Source organism: Panicum virgatum, chromosome 6N (genome assembly GCF_016808335.1).
Source record: "Panicum virgatum strain AP13 chromosome 6N, P.virgatum_v5, whole genome shotgun sequence".
Classification (NCBI taxonomy): Eukaryota; Viridiplantae; Streptophyta; class Magnoliopsida; order Poales; family Poaceae; genus Panicum; species Panicum virgatum.
In genome coordinates, this window is record NC_053150.1 from 3,935,046 (window position 1) to 3,957,783 (window position 22,738).

General features: G+C 43.3%; 5 protein-coding genes across 9 annotated transcripts; 2 read left to right on the forward strand and 3 right to left on the reverse strand.

Annotated features, from left to right (window-relative positions):
- The first annotated feature begins 1,391 nt into the window (after window positions 1-1,391).
- Window positions 1,392-7,710, forward strand: LOC120677629 (N-acetyl-D-glucosamine kinase-like). Of its 2 annotated transcripts, none has more exons than XM_039958786.1 (7): window positions 1,392-1,732; window positions 3,235-3,382; window positions 3,747-3,938; window positions 5,608-5,736; window positions 6,138-6,307; window positions 6,422-6,552; window positions 7,305-7,710. In XM_039958786.1, exons 1-7 carry the CDS (start codon window positions 1,537-1,539, stop codon window positions 7,380-7,382), a joined length of 1,044 nt encoding a protein of 347 aa, XP_039814720.1. In that variant the 5' UTR covers window positions 1,392-1,536; the 3' UTR covers window positions 7,383-7,710. The 2 variants fall into 2 exon arrangements, with proteins under 2 accessions (XP_039814720.1, XP_039814721.1); XM_039958787.1 differs by lacking the exon at window positions 1,392-1,732 and adding an exon at window positions 3,058-3,085.
- Window positions 7,711-8,017: 307 nt separating this feature from the next.
- LOC120677628 (WPP domain-associated protein-like) lies at window positions 8,018-12,142 on the reverse strand. 2 transcript variants are annotated; one of them, XM_039958783.1, is made up of 5 exons: window positions 11,996-12,142; window positions 9,603-11,310; window positions 9,147-9,273; window positions 8,845-8,946; window positions 8,018-8,452 (listed from the first exon to the last, which is right to left on the reverse strand). In XM_039958783.1, the coding sequence occupies exons 2-5, from the start codon at window positions 11,273-11,275 to the stop codon at window positions 8,402-8,404; spliced, it is 1,953 nt and encodes a 650-aa protein (XP_039814717.1). In that variant the 5' UTR covers window positions 11,276-11,310; window positions 11,996-12,142; the 3' UTR covers window positions 8,018-8,401. The 2 variants fall into 2 exon arrangements, with proteins under 2 accessions (XP_039814717.1, XP_039814719.1); XM_039958785.1 differs by lacking the exon at window positions 11,996-12,142 and adding an exon at window positions 11,911-11,990.
- LOC120677630 lies at window positions 12,134-15,798 on the forward strand. Of its 2 annotated transcripts, none has more exons than XM_039958788.1 (5): window positions 12,134-13,287; window positions 13,380-14,841; window positions 14,915-15,022; window positions 15,120-15,188; window positions 15,333-15,798. In XM_039958788.1, the coding sequence occupies exons 2-5, from the start codon at window positions 14,561-14,563 to the stop codon at window positions 15,562-15,564; spliced, it is 690 nt and encodes a 229-aa protein (XP_039814722.1). In that variant the 5' UTR covers window positions 12,134-13,287; window positions 13,380-14,560; the 3' UTR covers window positions 15,565-15,798. The 2 variants fall into 2 exon arrangements, with proteins under 2 accessions (XP_039814722.1, XP_039814723.1); XM_039958789.1 differs by having other exon boundaries at window positions 14,915-15,019.
- Window positions 15,799-16,251: 453 nt separating this feature from the next.
- Window positions 16,252-19,456, reverse strand: LOC120677631 (2-succinylbenzoate--CoA ligase, chloroplastic/peroxisomal-like). 2 transcript variants are annotated; one of them, XM_039958790.1, is made up of 10 exons: window positions 19,194-19,456; window positions 19,024-19,096; window positions 18,723-18,891; window positions 18,498-18,596; window positions 18,295-18,392; window positions 17,911-18,104; window positions 17,712-17,839; window positions 17,059-17,432; window positions 16,758-16,966; window positions 16,252-16,598 (listed from the first exon to the last, which is right to left on the reverse strand). In XM_039958790.1, exons 1-10 carry the CDS (start codon window positions 19,394-19,396, stop codon window positions 16,472-16,474), a joined length of 1,674 nt encoding a protein of 557 aa, XP_039814724.1. In that variant the 5' UTR covers window positions 19,397-19,456; the 3' UTR covers window positions 16,252-16,471. The 2 variants fall into 2 exon arrangements, with proteins under 2 accessions (XP_039814724.1, XP_039814725.1); XM_039958791.1 differs by having other exon boundaries at window positions 16,260-16,598; window positions 17,059-17,429; window positions 19,194-19,455.
- A 610-nt stretch (window positions 19,457-20,066) lies between these two features.
- Window positions 20,067-22,502, reverse strand: LOC120677632 (60S acidic ribosomal protein P0-like). The gene is made up of 4 exons (XM_039958792.1): window positions 22,010-22,502; window positions 21,042-21,140; window positions 20,567-20,959; window positions 20,067-20,385 (listed from the first exon to the last, which is right to left on the reverse strand). The coding sequence occupies exons 1-4, from the start codon at window positions 22,334-22,336 to the stop codon at window positions 20,245-20,247; spliced, it is 960 nt and encodes a 319-aa protein (XP_039814726.1). The 5' UTR covers window positions 22,337-22,502; the 3' UTR covers window positions 20,067-20,244.
- Window positions 22,503-22,738: the final 236 nt, after the last annotated feature.

Below are 22,738 nucleotides of genomic sequence, written 5' to 3' on the forward strand. Positions count from 1 at the left end.
ATATGCAAGTGACATCTTATTTTGAAAATCTTTCTTAAAGAAATATAGTTGTGCAACTATAATTTGAATTGAATTTAATGGCTGGTTCAAGAACTATAACTTTTTAAGTTTTGAAAATGCTTGCACGTGTAGTCATTGGAGATAAGAATCCCTCACTCCGGTGTGAGGCAATGGATGCAAAAAAGTGTGCATCCCAACAAATAAAATTACATCTGACTGTATGCAGTTAAGTCATTATCATAAAGTATACTTTATTTTAATAACCTATTTTGAGTAATGTCCATCACCTGTCCTTAAATTTGTTCGGCTGTATCATCTTGGTCCCTAAACTCGCAAATCGATCGTTTAAGTACTCAAACTTGTTCAGCTGTGTCATCCTAGCCCCTAAACTTAGAAATCAACCGTTTAGATTCTGAAACTTGTTTAGTTGTGTCATCCTGGTCTCTAAACTTGGTTTTAAGTCTCATCTGGGTCAAAACAGGGTGATCCAAGAACTTTATATTAAAAAATAATTCATAACTTTTTCATATAAATTCGAATGAAGATAAACATTTTATTAAAATTATAGCTCTCGACACGATCTACAACTTTGTAGTTGAGAAATTTGCAATTTGAAGTCTTTTAGTGTCCCAAAATTTAATTTTAAATTTTAAATTTCAAAATCTATAGACTTACAACAATATTTTGTGACCCTAAACAGTTTTAATTTGAAAACTTTTCAACTACAAAGTTATAGATCGCGTTGAGGACTACAATTTTAATATAAAGTTTGTCTTCATTCGAGTTTATATGAAAAAGTTATGAAATTATGTTTTGATATACAATTTTTAGATCGTATTGTTTTGATCTGGATTAGACTCAAAATCAAGTTTAGGGAGCAGAATGACACAATTAAATAAGTTTAAGAATATAATTGGTGATTTGTAAGTTTAGGGACCTAGATGATACAACCGAACAAGTGTGAGAACTGAGATAACTGAGAAGAATAAGTTTGAGAATCTAAACGATCGATTTGCAAATTTAGGAACTGGGATGATACAACGGTACAAGTTTGGGGGACCGGTGAAGAACTTTACTCACCTATTTATTAGCAATATCTCTAATTCACAATTATTTGGCCAAGTTGCAGCTATGATATCCAGAGGCTGAGGACTCGCAAAATAGATGCTTCACTCTAATTCCGGCGAGTGTGTTTTTTTAGGGAAATTCCGGCGAGTGTTTGATCACTTTTCACAAGCCTTTGTGCAAAGGAACCAACGAACCTAAACGGTACCGACTACCGAGACACCCAAAAAATCTTTTCCACTTGGATGTTATACACATGCTGACATGCTAGCCATAGATTAGTTGGTGGATGTAAGTTCATGGGAGAGAAAAAGGAGAGACTTAACGATGCTCTAATCTCAAGCACACACGCTACAAAACGAATCCTTCTCCTACCGGGGGAAGAAAAGAAAAAAAAAATCTTTGTCAGGGTTTGACTCCCTCGCCTCCTATCTCGCCGCCCGAGAAGCGAGGAAGGGGCCAAGGCGCGAGATGGGCGGCTACGAGAACGGCGACTCCCCGGCGGCCTTCGCGGGTGAGGACGGCGTTATCCTGGGCGTGGATGGCGGCACCACCAACACCGTCTGCGTCTGCCTGCCGGCCGCAATGCCGCCGCCGGAGTCGCCCGCCGCCGTCCCCGTGCTCGCCCGCGCCGTCGCCGGCAGCTCCAACCGCAACTCTGTCGGAGGTAATCGCCGAAGGATCTCCCCGTTCAGAGGATGGCTGGTGTGTGCCTCCTGTGAAAAATCGGATCTTGCGAAATAGGCCGCGGGTCTTCGTGTCAAATTTTGGGGATTTCGTGTCCGTGAATGCGACAAATGTTGCGTGTTCGCGGTTTATTGGTCATATATAGTGTGCGGGTGTCTTGAGGCATACAGTAAATATCGGATCTTGGCAATTAGGGGAGAGTTTCAGGAAAATAGACGAATTGCTTGCCTAACACTGATTGTGTATGCCTTGTTTCATTTTAAGCTTTTGTTCGAATATTATCCAATTACCCTGTCCATCCTGTTTGCTGTGAATTCTTTGGGTTCTTACATGCTTTTCATTTAATGAAGTTGCTGAAGAGGTAATACCATTACTTGCGCTAATCTTGGTGACTACAGAGTAGTCTAGTAATTTTTTACTGATGGGAACACATTACTTTTACCTCATGCTGATACCACTGTGGCTAGCACTTCATCTGTGGTTCTAAAGGAATACTGCACCCGATGTAACCAGAATCTTTAGTTCTGTACGCAAATCACCCCTCTTCCGCTAGGCGCTAGTCGGAATCTAGGCGCTGACCCTCAGCCTAGAGACTAGTCGGGAGTAATCGCGCCTAGGCGGTCCTAGGCGTTTTTCTAGGTGTTTCACAAATACACGTGTATACACGTATTATTACATAAAAAAACAAAAAACAAATAGAAGACTACGTATAATCTGTATAGAGATGCATAGAAAGGCCCATCAAAAGCAGCCCAGCCCACCTTATCCATCTGCGGTGCTCTGCTCAGCCCAGCCCAGCCCACGTATTATCTCTCTGAGGTGAGGGGCGCGTGCTCTGCTCCCAGCCGCACTCCCGCTCCCGCACGAGAAACGCGTGCTCTGCTTCCAGCCGCGAGCCGCCCGCCTCCACCACCGCCGGCCTCCTCCCTGCCGCCTCCACCGGCTCCTCTTCCTCCTCCTCCGCCGCCTCCTGATGTCCTTGCCTCCTCCTCCGCCGCCGCTCTCTGCTGCGCCTCATCCCCGGGTCGCCGGATCTGCACGTGGGGCCTCACCGGCAGGAGCAGCTGAGCAGGGCGACCGGCGCGACCTCACCGGCGGGAGCAGGACGAGCGTCAGGCGGGAGCAGGGAGGCCGGCGCGCCGTCACAGGCGGAGCCGCCGAGGAGGACGTGCGGGAGCGGCCGTCTGCGAGCGGGTGCGGCCGTCTGTGCCCGCCTAGGGGTCCGACTACCCCCCTAGGCCAGGCGACGGGCCTCGACTCGCGATTAGTCGCGCGGAATCGCGCCTTGGCGAGCGCCTAGCGGAACAGGGCAAATCACATATGTTTTCTTTGGGTAAGTTGTAACACACTATACAATTGGAGTGTGGGAATGTTTTTCCAGTGATATGAATTTCTTTTCTTGCCATGTTGTAATATGTGTACAATAGCATATAATTCTTTGCTCAAAGACATATACTGAGCTCTTTATCTTCTATTTGCCAGAAAGCGCTGCATTGGAAACTCTAGAGCAGGTCATGACACAGGCTCTAGCAATGGCCAACACAGATCGTTCAGCTGTCCGTGCAGTTTGTTTAGCTGTATCTGGAGTTAACCATCCATCAGATCAGCAGAGGATGCTGGAATGGATACGGTATTGTTTTCTATATATTTTAATTAAAATCCATTTCTCCTAATACGTTAAGTGTCGGATTGTTGCGATCCATGTCAACTACTTGATTTCATTTTATGTCTTCCATGCTGATATCTCCAAATGCTTGCTGGATGCTCAAATAACCGAGCTAATTGTCTTGTACATTGTGACACCATGGATAATTAGAGTGAGTGGTGCTGCTTTTGTGCGTATCATTATGAATCACAACAATGTGACAACTAATGGATAGTAAAATCATCATTTTGCTGTTCATTTGCACTCAACCCTAAATGCTATCAACGAAACAAGGAATCCCTCACATGTGTTCTATTTTACTGCTAAGTGAACCTTGTTTATTCTCCAGGGATCTGTTCCCAGGCAATGCCAAATTTTATGTGGAAAATGATTCCGTAGCAGCTCTTGCTAGTGGTACAATGGGAAAGCTGCATGGCTGTGTGTTGATTGCGGGCACTGGAAGCATTGCTTACGGGGTCACGGAAGATGGAAAAGTGGCAAGAGCAGCTGGTGCTGGGCCTGTTTTGGGCGACTGGGGTAGGTGAGTTATATTATTTATGCGAATAAGATACTTTAAATGATCCTCAAGACAAATGCCTTGTTTGAATTTTGAAATTGGATAGTTGGAACATCATTCTTTGGGGTTTTTAGAATAGATATAAGTGTTTTCAGTTGCCATGTGCTCTTTCTTCAAAAGTTTATACCTGATTTGCAACATGAGAACCAGATAGAAGTAGGGGATGTTCAACTGACAAGCATCAATCGTTTGGTCACTCGTCGCACACCCAGTAGAGATTATACACAACTGACAACTCTTTTCAGACCTTGTATGGATCACCTTTTAGTCCCCAGCATATGGCAGAAAGACTAATTATATGTGCCGGGGGTTGCTGAACTGTCAATTGGGAAGATCAGGACCGTCCCTAGGGGTGTCAGATATGTGTAATTGCACAGGGCCCCACAGCATGCAGGGCCTGTAATCATATACTTAACCTGGAGTCATCGTGTGCTTTGGAGAAAAGTTAACATTGCATATGGAGAGAGATGCTTGGCATATTTATATGAGAAACATAAGGTCTTGATAAGACTATATTTCACATGGCTCAAGTAATATATATTAGTGAAGCCTAACCAGCCAACCTTAAACAAAGTAGCTTAAATTTTTTTAGATGAGCTTCATGTAAGTCGATGTAGTGTCTAGTGAGCAAACTTTCTAAAGCAAGATTCTCAAATGTTATTCAAACATTACCGCTTTTACTTAAATTCAGTTTATTTAGTCTTTATGCAGTTACACAAATACAAGTTCACCCAAAACATCATCACAAAAAAAAACACCCACCACAATGATGCACATTTTCACTACTTCCTCATTTTCTGTCTTCACTGTACTCAAAATACATCCTAATCAATGAAATAACCATACCACTCACATGAGGTATAGAAATGAATAATGGACAGCCACTGTAGCATCTACCTTCAGGACATAGATTTAGCTTTTAATTATGCATGTGATTTTGCTACCATTTGTCATATGGATTGCTCTTTAAAGAACACACATAACTCCTCTGTTCATATTCACAAGGTATATTTTGTTTCATTAGAAAGGCTTTGGCCTATAGTTACTCTTCATTTATGCAATAAAAATCATAATTATAAGTACATTTTTTATGCGAATCTAATAACACCATTGTTAGTCACAAAAATATTTTTATGTCACAAAAATGATGTATTAATGCAGTAATTGTTAGTCAAAGGCTTATCCTAACAAAAAAATACGCCTTATTTAGATGACCAATTTGTTTCTTCAGGGCCTAAATTTATCTATGTCACAGGGCCTGTGATGTCAGGGACATCCCTGGGTAGATGCCACTTCTTGCTTCGGTTAAGGTGTGGCCAGGGGAATTGCCAGACTGAATTGGGATTCAGTGTGAGTGATTCGGTGGTATTAGGGAGAGAGACCATTAAGTGAATAGTTAGCCGAATAGTTTGCCTGTTTCTCCTTTCTGCAGTCCATTTGACTCAAGTGTTGCAGCTCCTGCCTCCCAGAAAAATTAATGAGTCCTCCTCCATTATCTTGATTGTTCACTAATTGACTGTTGTAGTTTAAATAATTTGTTTCTATGCTTGTGAAACCTATTATTGTGTGACTCCAATACCACTTCTTGTGACAAAAGGAACTTGTAGGTGACTATATGTGTATATTAATGCAGTGGATATGGCATTGCTGCACAGGCCCTTACAGCAGTAATAAAAGCATATGATGGCCGTGGACCACAAACTAGTCTTACACAAGATATCCTTAAGAAGCTTGAACTTTCTTCACCAGATGAAATCATTGGGTAAGTTCTGTCACACTATTGGGTCCTTTGTATACAGTTCATATGTCCTTGGAAATAGAATGATAGCTTAATATGTTAAAAATGGTATGCTAGTGTTATTGCATAACATAGTTCATTCGTGTAAAAAAAATGCACACGGTACTTTCCGTGACCATTCTATGGTACAATATGGCTCGTCAACATAAAGGATAACCCTAACCAGTCCTGCATCATTTCACCAGGCTTTTGCCATTAGGCATTCACACTTCATTTTTCAGTATTGCACTAAGATCCCTGCATCCAATATTTCATATTTTTAAGCTCCTAGAAAGATTAGTGGTGTAGTATTTCATAATGGTTTAATATCCAGAGCTTGATATTTGGAATTTTATACTTGATTGTCACTCGTGTATCTTGAACAGGTGGACATACACAGATCCATCTTGGGCACGTATTGCAGCACTTGTACCTGTGGTGGTATCTTCTGCTGAAGATGGTGATGAAGTAGCTAACAAAATCTTGCATGATTCAGTGCAAGAGTTAGCTGATACTGTTATAGCTGTTGTTCGGCGTCTTAGATTGTGTGGTGAAGGTAATGAATACAGCTAGATCTCTACTATACTCTTAAGTTGCTAACCATGCTATGTGTTGGAACTCATAGTAAAGCATGCTCTGTATACCTGATTGTGCTTTTTTAATCTGGCAGATGAAAAGGACAAATTCCCTCTTGTTTTGGTTGGAGGGGTCCTTGAAGGAAATAAAAAGTGGGATATTTGTGGTGAGGTCATAAAGTGCATTTCCAAGGTCTTCCCAGGCACCAATCCAATTTGGCCTGAGGTTAGTATATTTGCTACTGTCTTCAGAACTTTATTTCTCTGCTGCGCACATAGCCACACATTCTAAGGATTCAAAAGAAGGATATAGCCATTGTCAGGAGTAATCATTTTTTTCTCAGTAACTTGAGATGATATAAGGCATATATAGCTGATATAGCTGGATTAAAGGTGCATATATTTCTACCATCACGACATATTTCTACCATCACGATATATTTCTACCATCCCGGAACGAAGTTATTCGGGATAGGGTCGGGGTGGCACCAATTGAGAAGAAACTTACCCAGCATCGGCTGAGATGGTTTGGACATGTCCAACGAAGGCCTCCTGAGGCGCCGGTGCGTAATGGGGTTCTTGAGCGGGTCGATAATGTAAAGAGGGGTAGAGGTAGACCTAAACTGACATGGGATGAGTCGGTTAAGAGATACCTTAAGGATTGGAATATCTCTAAAGAGATAGCTTTGGATAGGAGCGCTTGGAGACTAGCTATCAATGTGCCTGAATCTTGAACTTATTTCTTTCGGGTTTCATCTCTAGCCTACCCCAACTTGTTTGGGAAAAAAGGCTATGTTGTTGTTGTTGTTGTTGTATATTTCTACCATCACGAAAGCAAATAATCAGTTAATTTGAAAAACGCCACCGAGTATCAAAACTTTCAAGTCCCAAGAAAGTGGGGGTAGGCATCAGTCTACTTGAAATTGGATAAACTGCCCTCTTTAACAAAGCTAACAAAATTTTATCACGGAATTCAAGGTTGAACCTGCAATTGGTGCCGCCTTACTAGCCTGGAGCCATCATCGCAAAGGATTGAAGCTGGAGAATGGAAGTTGATTCCTGGCATGGGAGGATGTGACTTGTCCATTGAGGAGTTGGCCAACTTAATGACACATTTGGTCCCAAAGACACATTCATCAGCATGGAGGCTGCTGTTGTGTAAATAATAAATCTTGGATGGGATGCAAACATAAGGCGGCGATCAGGGATGAAAACATATTTCTGATGTAAGTAGGTAGTGTCCAAAGAGTTGTAAAATAGACCTTTGATAACTCTTGTGATCTTTGTATGTGTGCTGTTTGCGTTTGGAGGGGCGAATATGTATCGGTGTATCATGGATAATTGATCTTTCAAATGTACAATAGTTTTTTACATCTTCAGTTTACTTGGCCTCTAAACTTAGTTGAAATGTTGAACTTGAGATTAATGGCCAGCCTTTTTTGCTGTTATTATGTCAAAGGGAAGAGCTTGCACAAATGTGCATTGAATTGCATGGATTCTGATAGCTGAGAAGAAGCCCGTTCCTGCGACAGGGATAAAAGGAATTCTGAATAGTCTTCATTTCAAGCAGTCGATTCTTGACAGCAAGGAGCCTAGGACCGAATGATAGCAAAATCCAACCTTGTCTTTTGAACACAAATTTCTCATCAGGTTACCATCACAGACCGTCAAACTATCGTACCAACGCAAGATCATCCGAAACTCATCCTTCAAACATAGAATCCATTACAGCTCTTGCTCATTCAAGTCGGTCACTGTTACATGAGTTCATCTTTGCAACCGAGCAAAGCAGGTGACAGAATAGATGGCGCCAAAAGCCAAACACAACTAATAGCTATGGTTGGGTCATTTACAAAGTAGTCAGGCTACCAAGATTAGCCTGCAAAAGGGAACAAGCCACTCTGCATCACCTAGTTCTTGAGTCAGAATTTGGAAACAAAAGGTAGCAACCTTCTACAAAAGTGTCTCAAACCACTGGAGGTACACTATGCCAAGCCAATGATACCACAGTTAAGTACGATGTCAAGCCAATGATACCACGGTTATGGTTGTTGGTGTTAACAGGAAGAAGCATTTCACTTTGCCATACTAATATGTTTCTTAATCATGGTCAAGGTCTCCATAACCTACAAGGAAGAGATAGTACAGTTAATAATGAACAAAAAGACTAACTCGTAAGGATACATGATGCAAATTGGGTTAGCATAATTGCTAGTAGTTATGGAATTACTGGTAATTGAAATTTCTGTTAAAATCTGTGCTGGGTCACATCATTTTTTTTTCACTGAAACTTTTCAGAACATGAGATGGGCAAAAGTAATCTAGATATTTTGCCAGGAAAACGTACTTCACTGACAACATACAAATTCTTGCAACTAAAGAGTGAACCTAAGTACCTAACTAAGCAGGATATCAACGAACATCTGTTTATTCAATTGAAATATGACCACAAAGAAGCAGTTTATGGCCAAGATTTTAGGTAGAAAACATGTACGAGAAACAGAAGAATGAAACTTACGCCAGTATAGTGTTGCAGGACTGGAGAATAGTGATCGAGTGCGATATAGATTTTTGCAAGAAGATCTGATAAGGCCTCAACCTCATCACCAAGTAAATCCACCTGAACACCAAATAAAACTAATTAATTCTGTTATTGTGCTGAAATCCTGGATCCTTAGCTTAGCCAAATACAAATCTGAACCATATTGCATCAACTTTAACCTCCTTAGGTTATGACTTTGTCATGGTTTGCAGGTTAAGCTCTGAAAAGTGAAGCTAAATCACTACTAGTTACTTAGCTAAGCTTCACAGATAAAATACCTCGAGCTCAGCTTTCTGAAGATTAGAGCCTCTTGTCTCAGATATCTCTTTGTATCGCAGTGCCTTCTTCCTTAAAAGATTGCCTTCTTTTACAAGGCATTTACATTGTTCTTTTAATACACGGAACCTGAGAAGAGAAGTGTGAGCAAGATTATGGCGAACAATAGTAGATTGATTAGATGTTGTAGAGCACAGGCATTTATACAGGCAAGGAAGACCTATGTTGGTTTATACAAGTATAACGACCATCGGATATCCTTGCCTATCATAGACCCACATCAATCTACAAGGTGCACGCTAGCCTCTTTATTCACAGAACATTCTGTAACTAGGTAGTAAGCACCGACAACTAAAGAGGAATACTAAGACCAAATAGAGAGAAAGATGAAACTTATAATAATATAACCAGCATTTGGCTAGAATGAATAAGTTGAAGGTGAATGAAAAAACAGGCACCTTGATTCATTGTGCTGGACTTTATTTGCAACAATAGTTTGTTGATTCATCATGAAGTTTTCAAAATCTCTCACAGATTTAACAATACTTTCCATGAATTCTTTCAATTCCTTGTCTTTGGAAACAGCAGATGTTAATCTCTTCTCTTTTTCTTCAATGATACTATGTAGAACTTGATTTTGTTTCTCCAACTCCTTTAGAGAGGCTGAAACAGTTCTAAATCTATCATTCAAGTCACCCAAAGTGGCATCATTGTTCTGAACATGGTGCTGAGCTTGCTCCAACCTTCCCACAATGATATCAAACTCCCTGTTCTTTTCAGATATGTAGGAATCTTGCTTTCCCACTTTGTCTCTTAGCAAATCAATTTCATGGCACAGAGAGCCCACACGAGCCTCCATTGCCCTCAATCCGATCTGTGACACAAATTCTTCCTTTTCCCTCACTACTTTAGTGAAAGAATCCACAATTCGTTTCAATTTCTCAATCTTTTGCTTCTGTTTAGATTCCTCTTCAGCACAATCTTTTTTCTCCTTGCACTTCAACAACAAAGAATCAAGCATTGCTCGAGCAACAGCCTCATTCTGAATTATTGAGCAAACTTCGTGCTTCATATCAAGCTCCATCTCATAACCATGCAATCTTATTTTCATTTCACTAAAGAACTCTTTCATGACAATCTTTTCTACCTCTTCTCTAACGGTGGCTGCAGTACTGGCATCTTCAATGTCAGATTCGAGCCTTATAATATGCCTTTTATGATGTGCCTCTAAAGATGCAAAATGCGGAGCCTGAGTTGGAAGAGACCAATGTTCTTCGTTATTAGTTGCACCACCTTGTAGCTGCATGACATCGGAATCTACTACATTGCTCTTGTCATGTTGACCAGGAAATGTGTCTGCCTTGCTGCGAACAAAGGTTCTTTTATTCTCCAAGAGGAGCACATCCAACTTCGACAGGACTTCCCCAATTTCCTTCCTCATGTGGTCAAGTTCTTTGTTGTTCCGTAAATGCCAAGGATTAGGTCCTTCTCTTTTTAGGAGCTCGCGCTTTAGTTTGAATATCTGCTCTGTCTGCTCATGCACAGTTGAATCATGCTGCCTTTTCATCTCATTCATCGATTTATTAATATAGGATATCAAAGCATCATTGTCCATGTGCTTCAGCAGTTTTGGATCAGCAAAAACCTCTTCTTCAGAACAGATTTTCTTTGCCACACCATTTCTAGATTTTTCCTCACTCCTCTGCTTGCTAGCATCTTCTGAACCTTCTGAGTTAAGCTGTGATCCCAAAAACCCCCATTCAGAAGTCAATAGTGACTTTGAAATGGTATCAAGTTGCTCACGGAGACAATAAAATTCATCATATCTTTTATCCCTGCCCTCAAGTGAAATTAAGCTGCTATTTTCGACCTGCTGAAGCTTTTGGTTCAGTGATGCTATCTCTTCATCCTTAGAAGCAATCTGCCGAGCTGCTTCTTCATGCACATCAGTTAAAACCCCCTTCATGACTGTGTCAGTCACAAACCTTGAAACATGAAACCTGGCATTGACATCTTCCCAGAACGAGTCCATGTCATCAAGGAATGACACATTCTCATTAGACGAAGGCTCACAGTGAACTGCAGCACTTCCATGGGCATCATTAGGACACACATCTGAGATGTCTGCCATGCCTGGCTGAGTGTGACTTTTGAGTGTCACCACAACTGCATATATAGAAAGGCACGAAAAGGTGCATTAAAATCATGCCTCATTTAGGCAAAGCATATTGCTAATAGTTTCTCAACAAGCATAAGCGTGAAATTAATTACATGTATTGAATTAACTAAATCAAGAATAAGTAAGACATTAACTACATCATGACAAGTTTCTAGCAGGATGTCTCTGAGCCAAATCCTACCTTTACAAGCTGAACAAAGCTTACAAATTTCTGGAATCAGCTACCACAATATGCACGCCTAATAATGGCATTTGTACCAGTCGCCCAGTCCAAAACAACAGAATAGGACATCTAGCTAAGCTAACCATGAAAGGGACATGTACTGCAGTCCAAAGACCGAAAGCGGCATACACCAGCGCAAATTAGAATAGCTGACATAGGCAAACAAACAAGACCAAACTCCCAGCTACCCAACCCTGAGACTGATTCCGAGAGGAGGTCAAGCCAAGCTCGAATCAAGAAACGAGATCGAAAAATCCCCCCAAAAGAAGTCCCGGCGACCAAGCTCAACAAGAAGAGAATCACAATCATCATGAACTGAGGTGCATCCATTAATCCATAGGACCATAGAGCAAGAAACAGGTACCGAAAAGGCGACGCAAGGAATCCTGCCCGAAAATACAACAGCAGAAGGGGGAAAGAAGATGGTGCGGGGACGAACCACGCTTTACCTTTCTCGCCTGCCGCCGTCAGTGCCGCTAGTGGTGGGGAGGACAGAGAAAGCAGCCGCCTTTCTCCTCCTCCTCCACCCTTCCCCTCCGCCGCCGTTCCGTACTGCCTGCTTTCGCTGTCGTGATGGTGCTGGGCTGGTTGCAGCAGCTGAGCCGGCCTCCCTCCTCCTCTATAGTTCTGCACCCTGGCCCATGGTTTTGGCCCAAATTCCCTTTTTCGCTCTGGCGGCCCAATACTCCATTTTGTTCTCCTTTTTCGCTCTGGACTCATGTATTATTTTTCATTAATCAAATGTTCCCCGTTTTCGTTCAAGTCTATCAAAACAATTACTTTTCTCAAGGTGAAGATCAGTCATGGATGTCAGAATTCACCAAGAATCATATACGTCGTTTTCAGGTTTGTGGTAAAAACATTCAGAAATGAGGTTGCAAAAATTACCTACCAGTGCTCAGAAATGACATTATTTCAGTTGTCAAAGTCGCTCACATTTGCATGCTCCCTATCTCTGTTTAGCATCTCAGAGTCTAACATGATCAACAACAACTAATAATAAAATTAAGATAAAAAGAAAAGAACACGTCATTGAGACACCAGATAAACCCAAGACTTAAATTCGAAGCAAATTCAGCCACAATTTGGTTCATAATACAACCGATCTTTGCCTAAAAAAACTACAAGTTGCTGGGTATTTGAATTGCTGCTAAGATTTCCCTCTTGAGCTCCTCTCTTCTGATTTTGCCTGTACTGGTCACTGGGAGGGCTGCCTCCACTGATAATACGACCTTGGTACCTTAAATCTGTTGGACAAAAAATTGAGAACAATGGTAAAACTGATGATAGCTTCACTGGTAATTAATTTGTTCTCGAACATTGTTTGGGAAAGAAAAATATTCAAATGGTTGCGCATTCGGTTTCAAACTGGTACTACTATATTTCTGGGGAATACATGAACTAGGCGGACGGCACAGACTCGAACTAGGCGGCAGGGGGCTACCCATTTTGACGGGGAGTCCCGCGGCAGCGGTGGCGGGCAGGCCGCCGGCGGCGGCTGCGCCAGCGGCGGCGCGCAGGCCGTGTGGGGCTGCGGCCACTGGCAGCCCGTCGGCATGGGAACCCGCGGCAGCGGCGGCGCGCAGGCCGTGGGGGGCTGCGGCGGCGGGCAAGGCGCGATTGGCTGCAGCAGCGGGCAAGGCGCGAGGGCAGGCTCAGCAAGGGGCGCAGGGGAAGCCTCGCCAACGGAGGGGAACGACGATGAAGCACAGGAACGACTGTCTGCAGCATGCCTTCAAGGGTTAGTTTTCCATCTTAATGCATCAGTTCTGATTGTCAAACAGTAGTGCCATGCTATTGCTCATGCTCAAGTAGTGCTATTTTCACTCACAGGATGGATCCAAATTCATGCTATTTATTGAAAATTAAACATCTTGGCAACCCAGAAAATGCTAGAAAGGATGTCAGATGTTTTCCCTCTGACAAGTTTGTTGATTATGGCCAGTACCCGTCGGGTTACAAGGAGATTCCCCATATTCAGTACTATGATGATTGTGACAGTAGTTTTGACAACTTGTATCGATTTAAGGCACAAATTGAGAGTTGTTGTCCTGGCAGTTTAGTGGTTATTGATCATCATACAATAAATAGTAAGGTCCGATTTAGAAGACTATTCTTTGCTTTAAAGCCTTGCATAGACGGGTTTCTCAATGGTTGTAGACCATATTTAGCAGTAGATAGCACATTCTTGACAGGCAAGTTCAAGGGACAATTGGCTAGTGCAACGGCTATTGATGCTTTGGTGTTTTTGATTCTGAAACTAATGAGAATTGGATTTGGTTCATGCAAAATCTTAGAGAGGCCATAGGCTCACCAAGAGGGTTAGCGATTTGCACTGATACTGGGCAAGCAGTTATGACAGGGGTAGAAGAAGTATTTCCAGAAGTAGAACATAGGGAATGCATGAATAACTTGGTGACCAACTTCAAGAAGACACATCGTGGAAAGTTGAAGGTGTTTGATGAACATCTTTGGGCTGCTGCTTACTCGTGGAACCCATATTTTTTTGAGAAACATTGGGTTGCAATGGAGAAAGAAGAGCCTGCAGGAACCGCATATCTTAGGAAGTGGCACACTAGGTTGTGGACTAGGAGTCAATTCTCCACTATCTGCAAGGTGGACTATGTAACCAATAACTTGGCAGATTGTTTCAACAATTGGATTGAACCTCACAAGTCAATGAACTTGGATGATTTAATGGACAAGCTTAGACAAGTACTTATGGTCGAGTGGAACCAGAGGAGAAAGGTTGCGAGGAAGCTGCAAGGCTTGATTTTGCCCCATATATTAAAAAGGATGAATGAAGAAAACAAAAATTTAGAGTTGGAAGTGGCTGAGTGCTCTGAAAAAATTGCAGAAGTTACTGAATTGGGGGGCAGCGGCTTAGATTTGTAGTGAACTTGCAGGAGAGGACATGTTCGTGTAGAAAATGGCAGGTTTCTGGAGTTCCATGCAAACATGCTATATCATTCATCGCATCACTCACCAATGCACCTCTAGTGAACTATGTGGACATGTATTACTCTATTGAGAAGTTTAGAGCAGCTTATAGCCAACTAATTCCTGCTATGGTTGACAAGTCCCAGTGGCCTAAATCTGATCATGGATTTTTCATGCATCCACCACTTTTAAAAGCCACCGCTGGTGGGTCAAAATCTGAAAGGTACAAAGGTTGTACTGAGAAGAAAGGGAATGAAGGGAAGCACAAATGCCCTATTTGTAAAGATTATGAACATCACTGGCACAAGTGCAAGAAGGGTAACCCTGAGGACATTGCAACCCTAATGGATGTGAGGTAATGACTTGTTTATTTCTACTATTTGTTGCATCATTTTTATATGCTCACTATCTTATTATTGCTCCTGCAGAGGGCCAGCAAATAAGAAGAGAAAGACCATCAAATCATCTCGGACAAGCATTGTGCCTTTTGAGGGTGATGAATTACCAGCGTCATCTATGTCTTTCCCGCCTAGGTTGTCAGTTTTATATGACAAGTTGTTGTATTCTCATGATTGTATATAGATATGATAGCTTGCTGTGTTCATTTTCTAAGTGCACTCCTTTTCTTTGTAGTCAAAGTTTGGAATCTGCAACTGCGACAAAGGGAAAAGGTGCCAAATCAGAATCTGCAGGATCTGAAAGGTAATATTTGTCTTCTTCTTAATATATTGATATGCAGATCTCCTGCGTGTTCGAGAAAAAAAGGGTAATATTTGGACATCTATTGTGCACTAGTAATGTAACATGTGGACTTCAGCTTACTAAATTATTTCTGCATATTTGTAGGTCAAGTAGTGACTCAAATCAGCCTGAGCCCATTCCTTTGTGTAGTGAGCAAACAATTGTACCTGTGAATGCAAAGGCCAAAAAGAAAAGGAAGCAACCAGCTAAACAACAAGGAAAAAATCTTATACTCTCATCTGACAGCCCAGCAATGGGCACAAGAAGCAAAAAAAAAGTGGGAGGCCCTGCTAGCCCAGCAATGGGCATAAGAAGTAAAAGAAGACTTAGTTTATGATTGCACATGGCTTACTTTTGAATCAGATGTAATGGATGTGAGCATGTGACCCTGCTGTAATATTGGCTTGGTTGTGTGTATCTATGAACTTGATTGTAAGATATACATGCGAACCTGATGTAAGTTTCAATTGTTCATGGGAACCTATTGCACTGATTGAACCTTAGTCCATGTATGAACCTATTCTAACAACTGAACCTATCACTATGTATGAATTGTTCATGTTGGAATTTACTATATGCATTGTCATGTTAGAGTATATCTGATTTTTTTTATTAATTGCCTAAACTTGGATCTATTGGATTATTAGATTGGAGGACAATAATCTTTTTTTTTTGGCCATTGAATATCTATGCACCGTTCTTGTTTGAATATAAAGTAATAGAATATGAAACACTATGTTCATGTTTGAACATAAAGTAATAAGAAAGGAACCAAATAAAAATTTTGTTTTTTCTGGTGCTATATAGGGAATTTACTCATAATATTTTAGTAGATAAGATGAGGGGTAAAAGTGTCTTTTCAGGTTAGGTGTAACAGCCCAATTAAAGGAAGTGCTAAGAAAGGAATCAAATAAAAATTGCAGTGTCCGTTAGGGAAGACAAAATTTTCTAGTGCTATATAGGGAATTATATTTTTTCCGGTGCTATATAGGGAATTTACTCCTACAAAATTTATCTACGAGCGCTCAGAAATGACATTGTTTCAGTTGTCAAAGTCGCTCACATTTGCATGTTCTCTCTCTGTCTAGCATCTCAAAGTCTAACATGATCAACCACAACTCAAAAAATTAAGATAAAAAGAAAAAGAACACGTCATTTAGACACCAGATAAACCCAAGACTTAAATTCGAAGCAAACTGAGCCACAATTTGGTTCATAATACAACCGATCTTTGCCTCAAAAAACTACAAGTTGCTGGGTATTTGCATTGTTGCTAAGATTTCCCTCTTGAGCTCCTCTCTTCTGATTTTGCCTGTACTGGTCACTGGGAACGGCTGCCTCCACTGATAATACGACCTTGGTACCTTAAATCTGTTGCACAAAAAATTGAGAACAATGGTAAACTGAAGGTAGCTTCATTGGTAATTAATTTGTTCTCGAACATTGCTTGGGAAAAAATATTCACATGGTTGCACATTCGATTTCAAAATGGTACTATATATATTTCTGGGGAATACATGACAAGATCACCTGCTCAATTTTTTCATCCTGCAGTGGTCATTAAGGATCCGAGGAGAGACTTCTTTTCTTTCACTTTGGTGCTCAGCTCTTGCATCAACCCACTTCCAGCCATCCTTGATGTTAACACAAGCAATAACTTTCTCACCAAGACGACTATCCGGTATACCAACTACCACAACTCTAGCTACTCCAGGGTGCTGGGACAGCACCAGTTCAACCTGAACAATTCCAGGTGATATATTGTCAAATCAGATGTTTACAGTTACAGATTGAAGGACATGTCGAATTTCTACTTGTTAAGGAAAAGTACCTCTTCTGGGAAAACATTTTCACCTCCCGTTTTGATGCGGCCCTTTTGCCGCCCCATGAGCCATAGATTACCGGCGCTATCCATCCATCCAGTGTCACCAGTGTCCAGCCATCCATTCCTGACACAATCTGATGAATCCACCTTGTTGTTTGCCCAGTACCCAACCATGGTATGCAAGCCTCTCGTTAAGATGTTTCCAGTTGGCGAAGAACTAGGGTTATTACCATCCTTGCCAATTCGTATCTCGACATGGGGTGCTGGTTTACCAACAAAAACGCCCCCAGAATGGTTGCCTGATTGGTTCTTGGGTTCTTGGAGTTTTGGTTTGTTGAGAGCCATGAATGTCAGAGATGAGCAGGCCTCAGTCATCCCTGCTTAAAATAAGGCACACTTTTTTAACAGGAGGAGCACTGCTATATAATTTTAAGGAATAAGCATGCCAAGTTTTTATGCTGGTGAGATTACATAAATGAGATAAGATTCTAGCTCTAGTAGTCCTTTCCCAAAGTGTTTAACCCAGTAGGTAAATGTGAAGAGCTATTAGCAACAGAATTTTGGAGTTCATGAGGATAAGGTATGACAAGGTGATACTTCATGCTTGCAAATAGTAACAGTTAAGGAAGTCCAGTGTAGTGGTTGGTAAGAAGATATACCATAAGCAGAGAAAATAGCAGCACGAGGAAATAATTGAGAAGCTCCATCCATCAATTCCTCTGACAATCCACCACCACCATTTAGAATCTTGGTCACTGTCATCACAGGGCCTGATATCCTCTCCTTTCTGGTTGAGAAAGTCCCACCAATAAATTATGCATTCCTAGGCTTTCAGAAAATTTGAGCACTTTCACGAACCGAGCATAAGACAGTAGATCAGCCATGATCGCGGGGACGGTGATGAAAGAAGTTACTCCATGTTCCTTGATGGCATCAAAAGCTGATTTGGCGTCGAATTTCGGTATCAGGACATGACAGCCTCCAGCCATCAGGATGGCCATGCATGAGGAGATCCCACCGATATGGCACAGAGGTGCTGTATGCAGGTAGACCTGCAGATCAACAAGGGAAAACATTAAATTTCATGCAACTATTGTTTATTCTGAAATGAAACCGAATTACATTAATATGGCAAAAGTTTCTTTTTAGTGATTTATAAATTGTCAACTCCAGCTATAGGTCAATGCAATTTTCAGGGTAAAGCTGTAACACAGAGTACTTGGATTGGATCTGAAAGCGTACATCATCCTCACCGTAGCCAACAATGGCGATCTTTGCTAGGAATTGAATGATCAAAGATGTATGGCTTATCGCTACACCCTTTGGTTGCCCAGTAGTACCTGAATAAAAATAGCTTATCACGTAGCATCAATTCGGAACCCAGTTTCAGTTCAAATTGGGCACAGATTGAAGTAGGAAATCAGCCACAAAGTTTGGAGATTTACCAGATGTGAAGCATATCAAAGCAACATCTCTTGGAGCGGTTACGGGCTCTGTCGCTATAGGTCCTCTCACGCTCCTCTTGATGTGATCAACAGATCCAACTGAAACATATTGAAGACAGAACATGGACATTTCATATATGCTAGATATTGCAGAGTTTCGTTTTAAGCTTCAATACAGATGAACCCAACAGGAACAGCAGGTTCCAGCTTGAGCCAAAATCTTACAGTTTGCTGCATGGCCTGTGCTGCAAGAATCCCCCAGAATGAGGTAGAGGCCAATGGACGAATACTTGTTGCTGTCCGTCAGTCGGAGCGCCCAAGAGCTGAAGACGCTGTCGAAGATGAACGCCGTTGGCTCCACGAGCTCCAGTGCCTGCGCTGCCTCCTCGAAGCTCTGTTTCGCAAGAAAATTAATCGCAGTTTCAACTTGTGCAGATATAACTAGCAGTAGCTGCTGAAACTGAAGATTAATAAGAATCAATCGCCGTTCCAAACGGCTGCCGGAGAAGGAGAAGAAGCTCGTTACCCAGCGGTAGTTGAGAGGGGCGATGATTGCTCCGACGTGTGCGACGGCGAGGAACAGCTCGACGTACTGGATGCTGCGTACCAGAGGATGGCTCGGTGAAACTAAAAATTTTCAGAAACGATGTTGAGTAAAACTAACCAGGGTCCACCGCTCCAGCTCTCTGCACGTACCTGTTGAAGGCGACGGCGGCAACGACGTCGCCGGGGCGCACCCCGCTGCCGACGAGCCCCGCGGCCAGCCTCCGCACGCCGTCGACGAACTCCGCGCCAGAGAGCCTGCGACCGCCTGAGTCCAGGGCGACGGTGGCGCCACCGCGGCGGGCGAGGACGCCGCCGAGGCAGTGCACAATGTGACCCTGGCAATGCCGCGCCATCGCCGTCGCCCCCCTCCGTCGACCGCATCAGACGCGGTGGTACTTGTATGCAGGTTTGACACGACTTTGCAGACGCGGCAAGGAGAAGAGCTGTTGCGGCCACAGACGGCAGATAACAGGATAGGGAGAGACGCCATGCTGTCATGTTGTTGATAACCTTACCTGGGCCAGGCGATTCTGAAAAAAACATGGAGCTTCCTGACACCTTGAGCTACAGACAAGAAGATTTGTGACACTTGGACCATGAAACATTATTCAGGGCACACAGGCATGCTGCTTTGACTGGCAAGCTTGCCAATTTAAAAGGTGATGCGGATGACTTTGGAGCATTTGTTCTCTCCTGCAGCATCTACATCAAGGTTGGCACAAAAGCAGCAGGGCACAGGGCACGTGCTTAAAAAAAATTTGACCTGCGGGGGTGAGACCGCCCCACGGCATTGTTTGAGAGGTAAAATGACCTTCTCACAGCAGGCCAAGAAAACCCCCGAAACCCTGCCCCACCGTACACGGGGGCCCGTCGCCTTATGAGTTAGGCCGGGCTCCACACTGCTTTGGACATGGGACAAGCGAGGGAGTTTTTTTCCTGTGCGAGCCGGGGATCGAACCCCCGACCTGGTGGTTTTCGCTTCCGCACTCCCACCAGCCGAGCTAGCGCTCGTTCGCGGGCACGTGCTTAACATACCAGATTACCATTACCATCGTCGATTACACACTAGGTAGGGACACAACTGAGATCTTTGTCTACTAGAAACAAGGTACGCTAAATAATAGGGTGACAGTACTCTGGTGTAGTGTCTCATAAGCAAAGGCCAAAAACTTGCAGCAGCGCGGGCTATGCTAGAGCAGCTCTACTCGTCGAACAGGCTGAAGCCCAACTCCTCGTCCGACTCCTCGGCGGGCTCAGGTGCCTTCTCTTCTTCCTTGGGAGCAGCAGCAGCACCGGAGTCTGCAGCGGCGACAGGGGCAGCGATGGCAAACTTGCTCGGGTCCTGCAAACCAAAAGCATCACGCAATTAGTACAAGCTAAAAAACCACTTGCAACTAATCGCTGTAGTACTTTCTTTGGTGCGCAAGAGAGGCTATGCGCAAGGAAATAAAATCATTACAGAACAATCTCCTAGTTATTTGAATCCACTTGCTAAACGATCTCTACAGCATACACAAGCTTACCTTGAGGTACTCCTTGATCTCGTCAGCATGCGGGTATGAGTAGTCCGTCTCCACAGCAACGGCAAGCACGTTCTTGTACCCATTGTTGAACATGTGGGGCACAGCAGCAAGGGTTGGGTACGAGAGCGCCAGGGACAGAGAGGCAACCATGGAGACACCAGTGGCGAACTTCTCAACCAGGTCCTCCTCAGTCAGGTCGAGCACCTCAGGGCTGAATACGGACCCATCCTCGTAGACATTGGTGATCTGAAGACCGTACGAGAAGGGGCGGATACCAAGCTTGGCGAGCAGGGCAGACTCAGATGAGCCCACTTTGTCACCCTTCTTGATGAGCTCCACAGGGGTGATGATTTCGACAGTACCCTTGTTAATCTTGGTTGGGATGTTGAGCACCTGAAACATACGATAGGTTTGAAGTTCTGCTGTTGGTACTTCAAACATACTGTTACAGATATGTGTTTCCTCCAATGCTCACCTGGAAGAAAGAGGTCTGGGAAGGATCCAGGCCAGTGTTGCCAGGGGGGACAACAACATCGACAGGAGCGACCAGCCCAACACGAGCAGGAGCGCCAACCTATATCATGCCAAAATAAAACATGATCAAACGAATTGATATACCATATTCTATAAGTAAATACTGACGTTCTGATTAAGCTTTGGCCATATAATGATTCTGTCTGTATCTGAGACAAGAAAACATAACAGGTAAACCATAAACTAGAATGTGACTTGACATGCCTCTGCTGAATATTTTAATGATAAAACTGTTATCGTCAGTGTAATAACAGACAGCCCAACACGGGCAGGTAACACAAAGCCTATAACATCAGTGATAGAGCAATTCAACGGATTACAGAACATTAGATTTTTCGCAGTACAAACATTTTACTGCTAACTAAATACCTATTTCAGTAATAGAGCAAGCACCTTATAACAAAAAATGTAATCAAAATCTGTTAGAACCCCCCCCCCAAAAAAAAAAACACAACTCTGCAACAAAAAATGAATGCACATGTACAGGCTTGTCGCATACAAATCAACAGCCTACCTCCATCATTAAAATTACTACAGATCTACAACACATAATGGTGCATCTTAATTTACCAGCCACGGGTAATACAGATGGAACTATGAACTGCAGTAAACTAGGTCTGATGCATATAAAAGAAAAATAGAAAATCTCGCAGATAGCAATAAACTAGGTCTGGTAATCTTAATTTACCAGCCACGGGTAATACAATACAGCTCAATGTGAATTTGGATCTGCTATGTGACATTAATCCACAAGCATTGCACGAGAGACAGATAGCACATGGAACAACAGAAAATCGCGCAGTTTCTGAATCGTCCAATTCATATTCAGAACAATAAAATTGAATTGACCAGTACCAAATCACACTACATTGGCGGGTAACAAGCGGATGCCACGAAACAGAAACCCACCTTGTACTTGGCGACCTCCTCGCGGACCTCCTTGAGGTCGCCCTTGGTGAAGATGAGCCCGACGTTGCCGACGAGGAGGTCCATGAGCGGGTCGAAGGTGTGGTTCCCGGTCTTGTCGGCGTAGGCCTTGATGCAGCGCCTGATGAGCGTGTTCTTCCCCATGAGCACGACCGAGTCACCCCTGAGGCCGCGGCGGATGTCCTGGAGCTGCTTGGAGCCGACGTTGTCGGCGAGGGCGATGAGCACCTTGGTGTACTCGTCCAGCAGGCTGCACAGCTTGCGGTCGTACGCCTGCTTCTTCTCCGCCTTGGTCCGCTTGATCGCCATCGCTGCTGCGGGGGGTGCCTAACCCTAGCTGGCGGAATGTTAGTGGAGGTGGCAGGAGGAGGAGGACCAGGCCTTCGGGGAAGAGGAAGGGCAAGGCGGACGGCTGGGGGCAGCGCCGTCGCTTTTAACCTAGCGGATGAGAGGCGGCTCGCCGTGGGTTTCTATATGGGAGGGGAGGGAGGAGGAGGACGAGGCCGGGTGGGCCGCGCGCTAGGGGCCCGTGGGCCACGGCCTTTGCAAATTGGGCTGGGCTTCTTCGTCTGTTCTTCGCGAAGCAACCGGGTTGGGCTGGGCCTCAAGTTGGACGCGGTTTGAATAATTTCGGGAAGGGAAATAGTGAAATACTGTAGCATGTTAAGAAGAAGAAAAAAAAATAATCCAAAGGGTAGTGTTTCAGACACT

What these genes read in the sequence shown, in the direction of transcription:
- LOC120677632 (XM_039958792.1), bottom strand. Translation starts at nt 22,336, where the DNA reads ATGGCGATCAAGCGGACCAAGGCGGAGAAGAAGCAGGCGTACGACCGC. An exon ending in AGGAGGTCGCCAAGTACAAG is followed by an intron (nt 21,141 to 22,009) that starts GTGGGTTTCTGT and finishes GGCATGATATAG; the next exon opens with GTTGGCGCTCCTGCTCGTGT. An exon ending in CCCAGACCTCTTTCTTCCAG is followed by an intron (nt 20,960 to 21,041) that starts GTGAGCATTGGA and finishes CGTATGTTTCAG; the next exon opens with GTGCTCAACATCCCAACCAA.
- LOC120677630 (XM_039958788.1), top strand. Translation starts at nt 14,561, where the DNA reads ATGTATTACTCTATTGAGAAGTTTAGAGCAGCTTATAGCCAACTAATT. An exon ending in GCAACCCTAATGGATGTGAG is followed by an intron (nt 14,842 to 14,914) that starts GTAATGACTTGT and finishes TTGCTCCTGCAG; the next exon opens with AGGGCCAGCAAATAAGAAGA. An exon ending in ATGTCTTTCCCGCCTAGGTT is followed by an intron (nt 15,023 to 15,119) that starts GTCAGTTTTATA and finishes TTTTCTTTGTAG; the next exon opens with TCAAAGTTTGGAATCTGCAA.
- LOC120677628 (XM_039958783.1), bottom strand. Translation starts at nt 11,275, where the DNA reads ATGGCAGACATCTCAGATGTGTGTCCTAATGATGCCCATGGAAGTGCT. An exon ending in GTCCAGCACAATGAATCAAG is followed by an intron (nt 9,274 to 9,602) that starts GTGCCTGTTTTT and finishes TTCTCTTCTCAG; the next exon opens with GTTCCGTGTATTAAAAGAAC. An exon ending in TTCAGAAAGCTGAGCTCGAG is followed by an intron (nt 8,947 to 9,146) that starts GTATTTTATCTG and finishes TTTGGTGTTCAG; the next exon opens with GTGGATTTACTTGGTGATGA.
- LOC120677631 (XM_039958790.1), bottom strand. Translation starts at nt 19,396, where the DNA reads ATGGCGCGGCATTGCCAGGGTCACATTGTGCACTGCCTCGGCGGCGTC. An exon ending in CACAGGCCATGCAGCAAACT is followed by an intron (nt 18,597 to 18,722) that starts GTAAGATTTTGG and finishes AATATGTTTCAG; the next exon opens with TTGGATCTGTTGATCACATC. An exon ending in AAAATGTTTTCCCAGAAGAG is followed by an intron (nt 16,967 to 17,058) that starts GTACTTTTCCTT and finishes GGAATTGTTCAG; the next exon opens with GTTGAACTGGTGCTGTCCCA.
- LOC120677629 (XM_039958786.1), top strand. Translation starts at nt 1,537, where the DNA reads ATGGGCGGCTACGAGAACGGCGACTCCCCGGCGGCCTTCGCGGGTGAG. An exon ending in GTTTTGGGCGACTGGGGTAG is followed by an intron (nt 3,939 to 5,607) that starts GTGAGTTATATT and finishes ATATTAATGCAG; the next exon opens with TGGATATGGCATTGCTGCAC. An exon ending in CCAATCCAATTTGGCCTGAG is followed by an intron (nt 6,553 to 7,304) that starts GTTAGTATATTT and finishes ACGGAATTCAAG; the next exon opens with GTTGAACCTGCAATTGGTGC.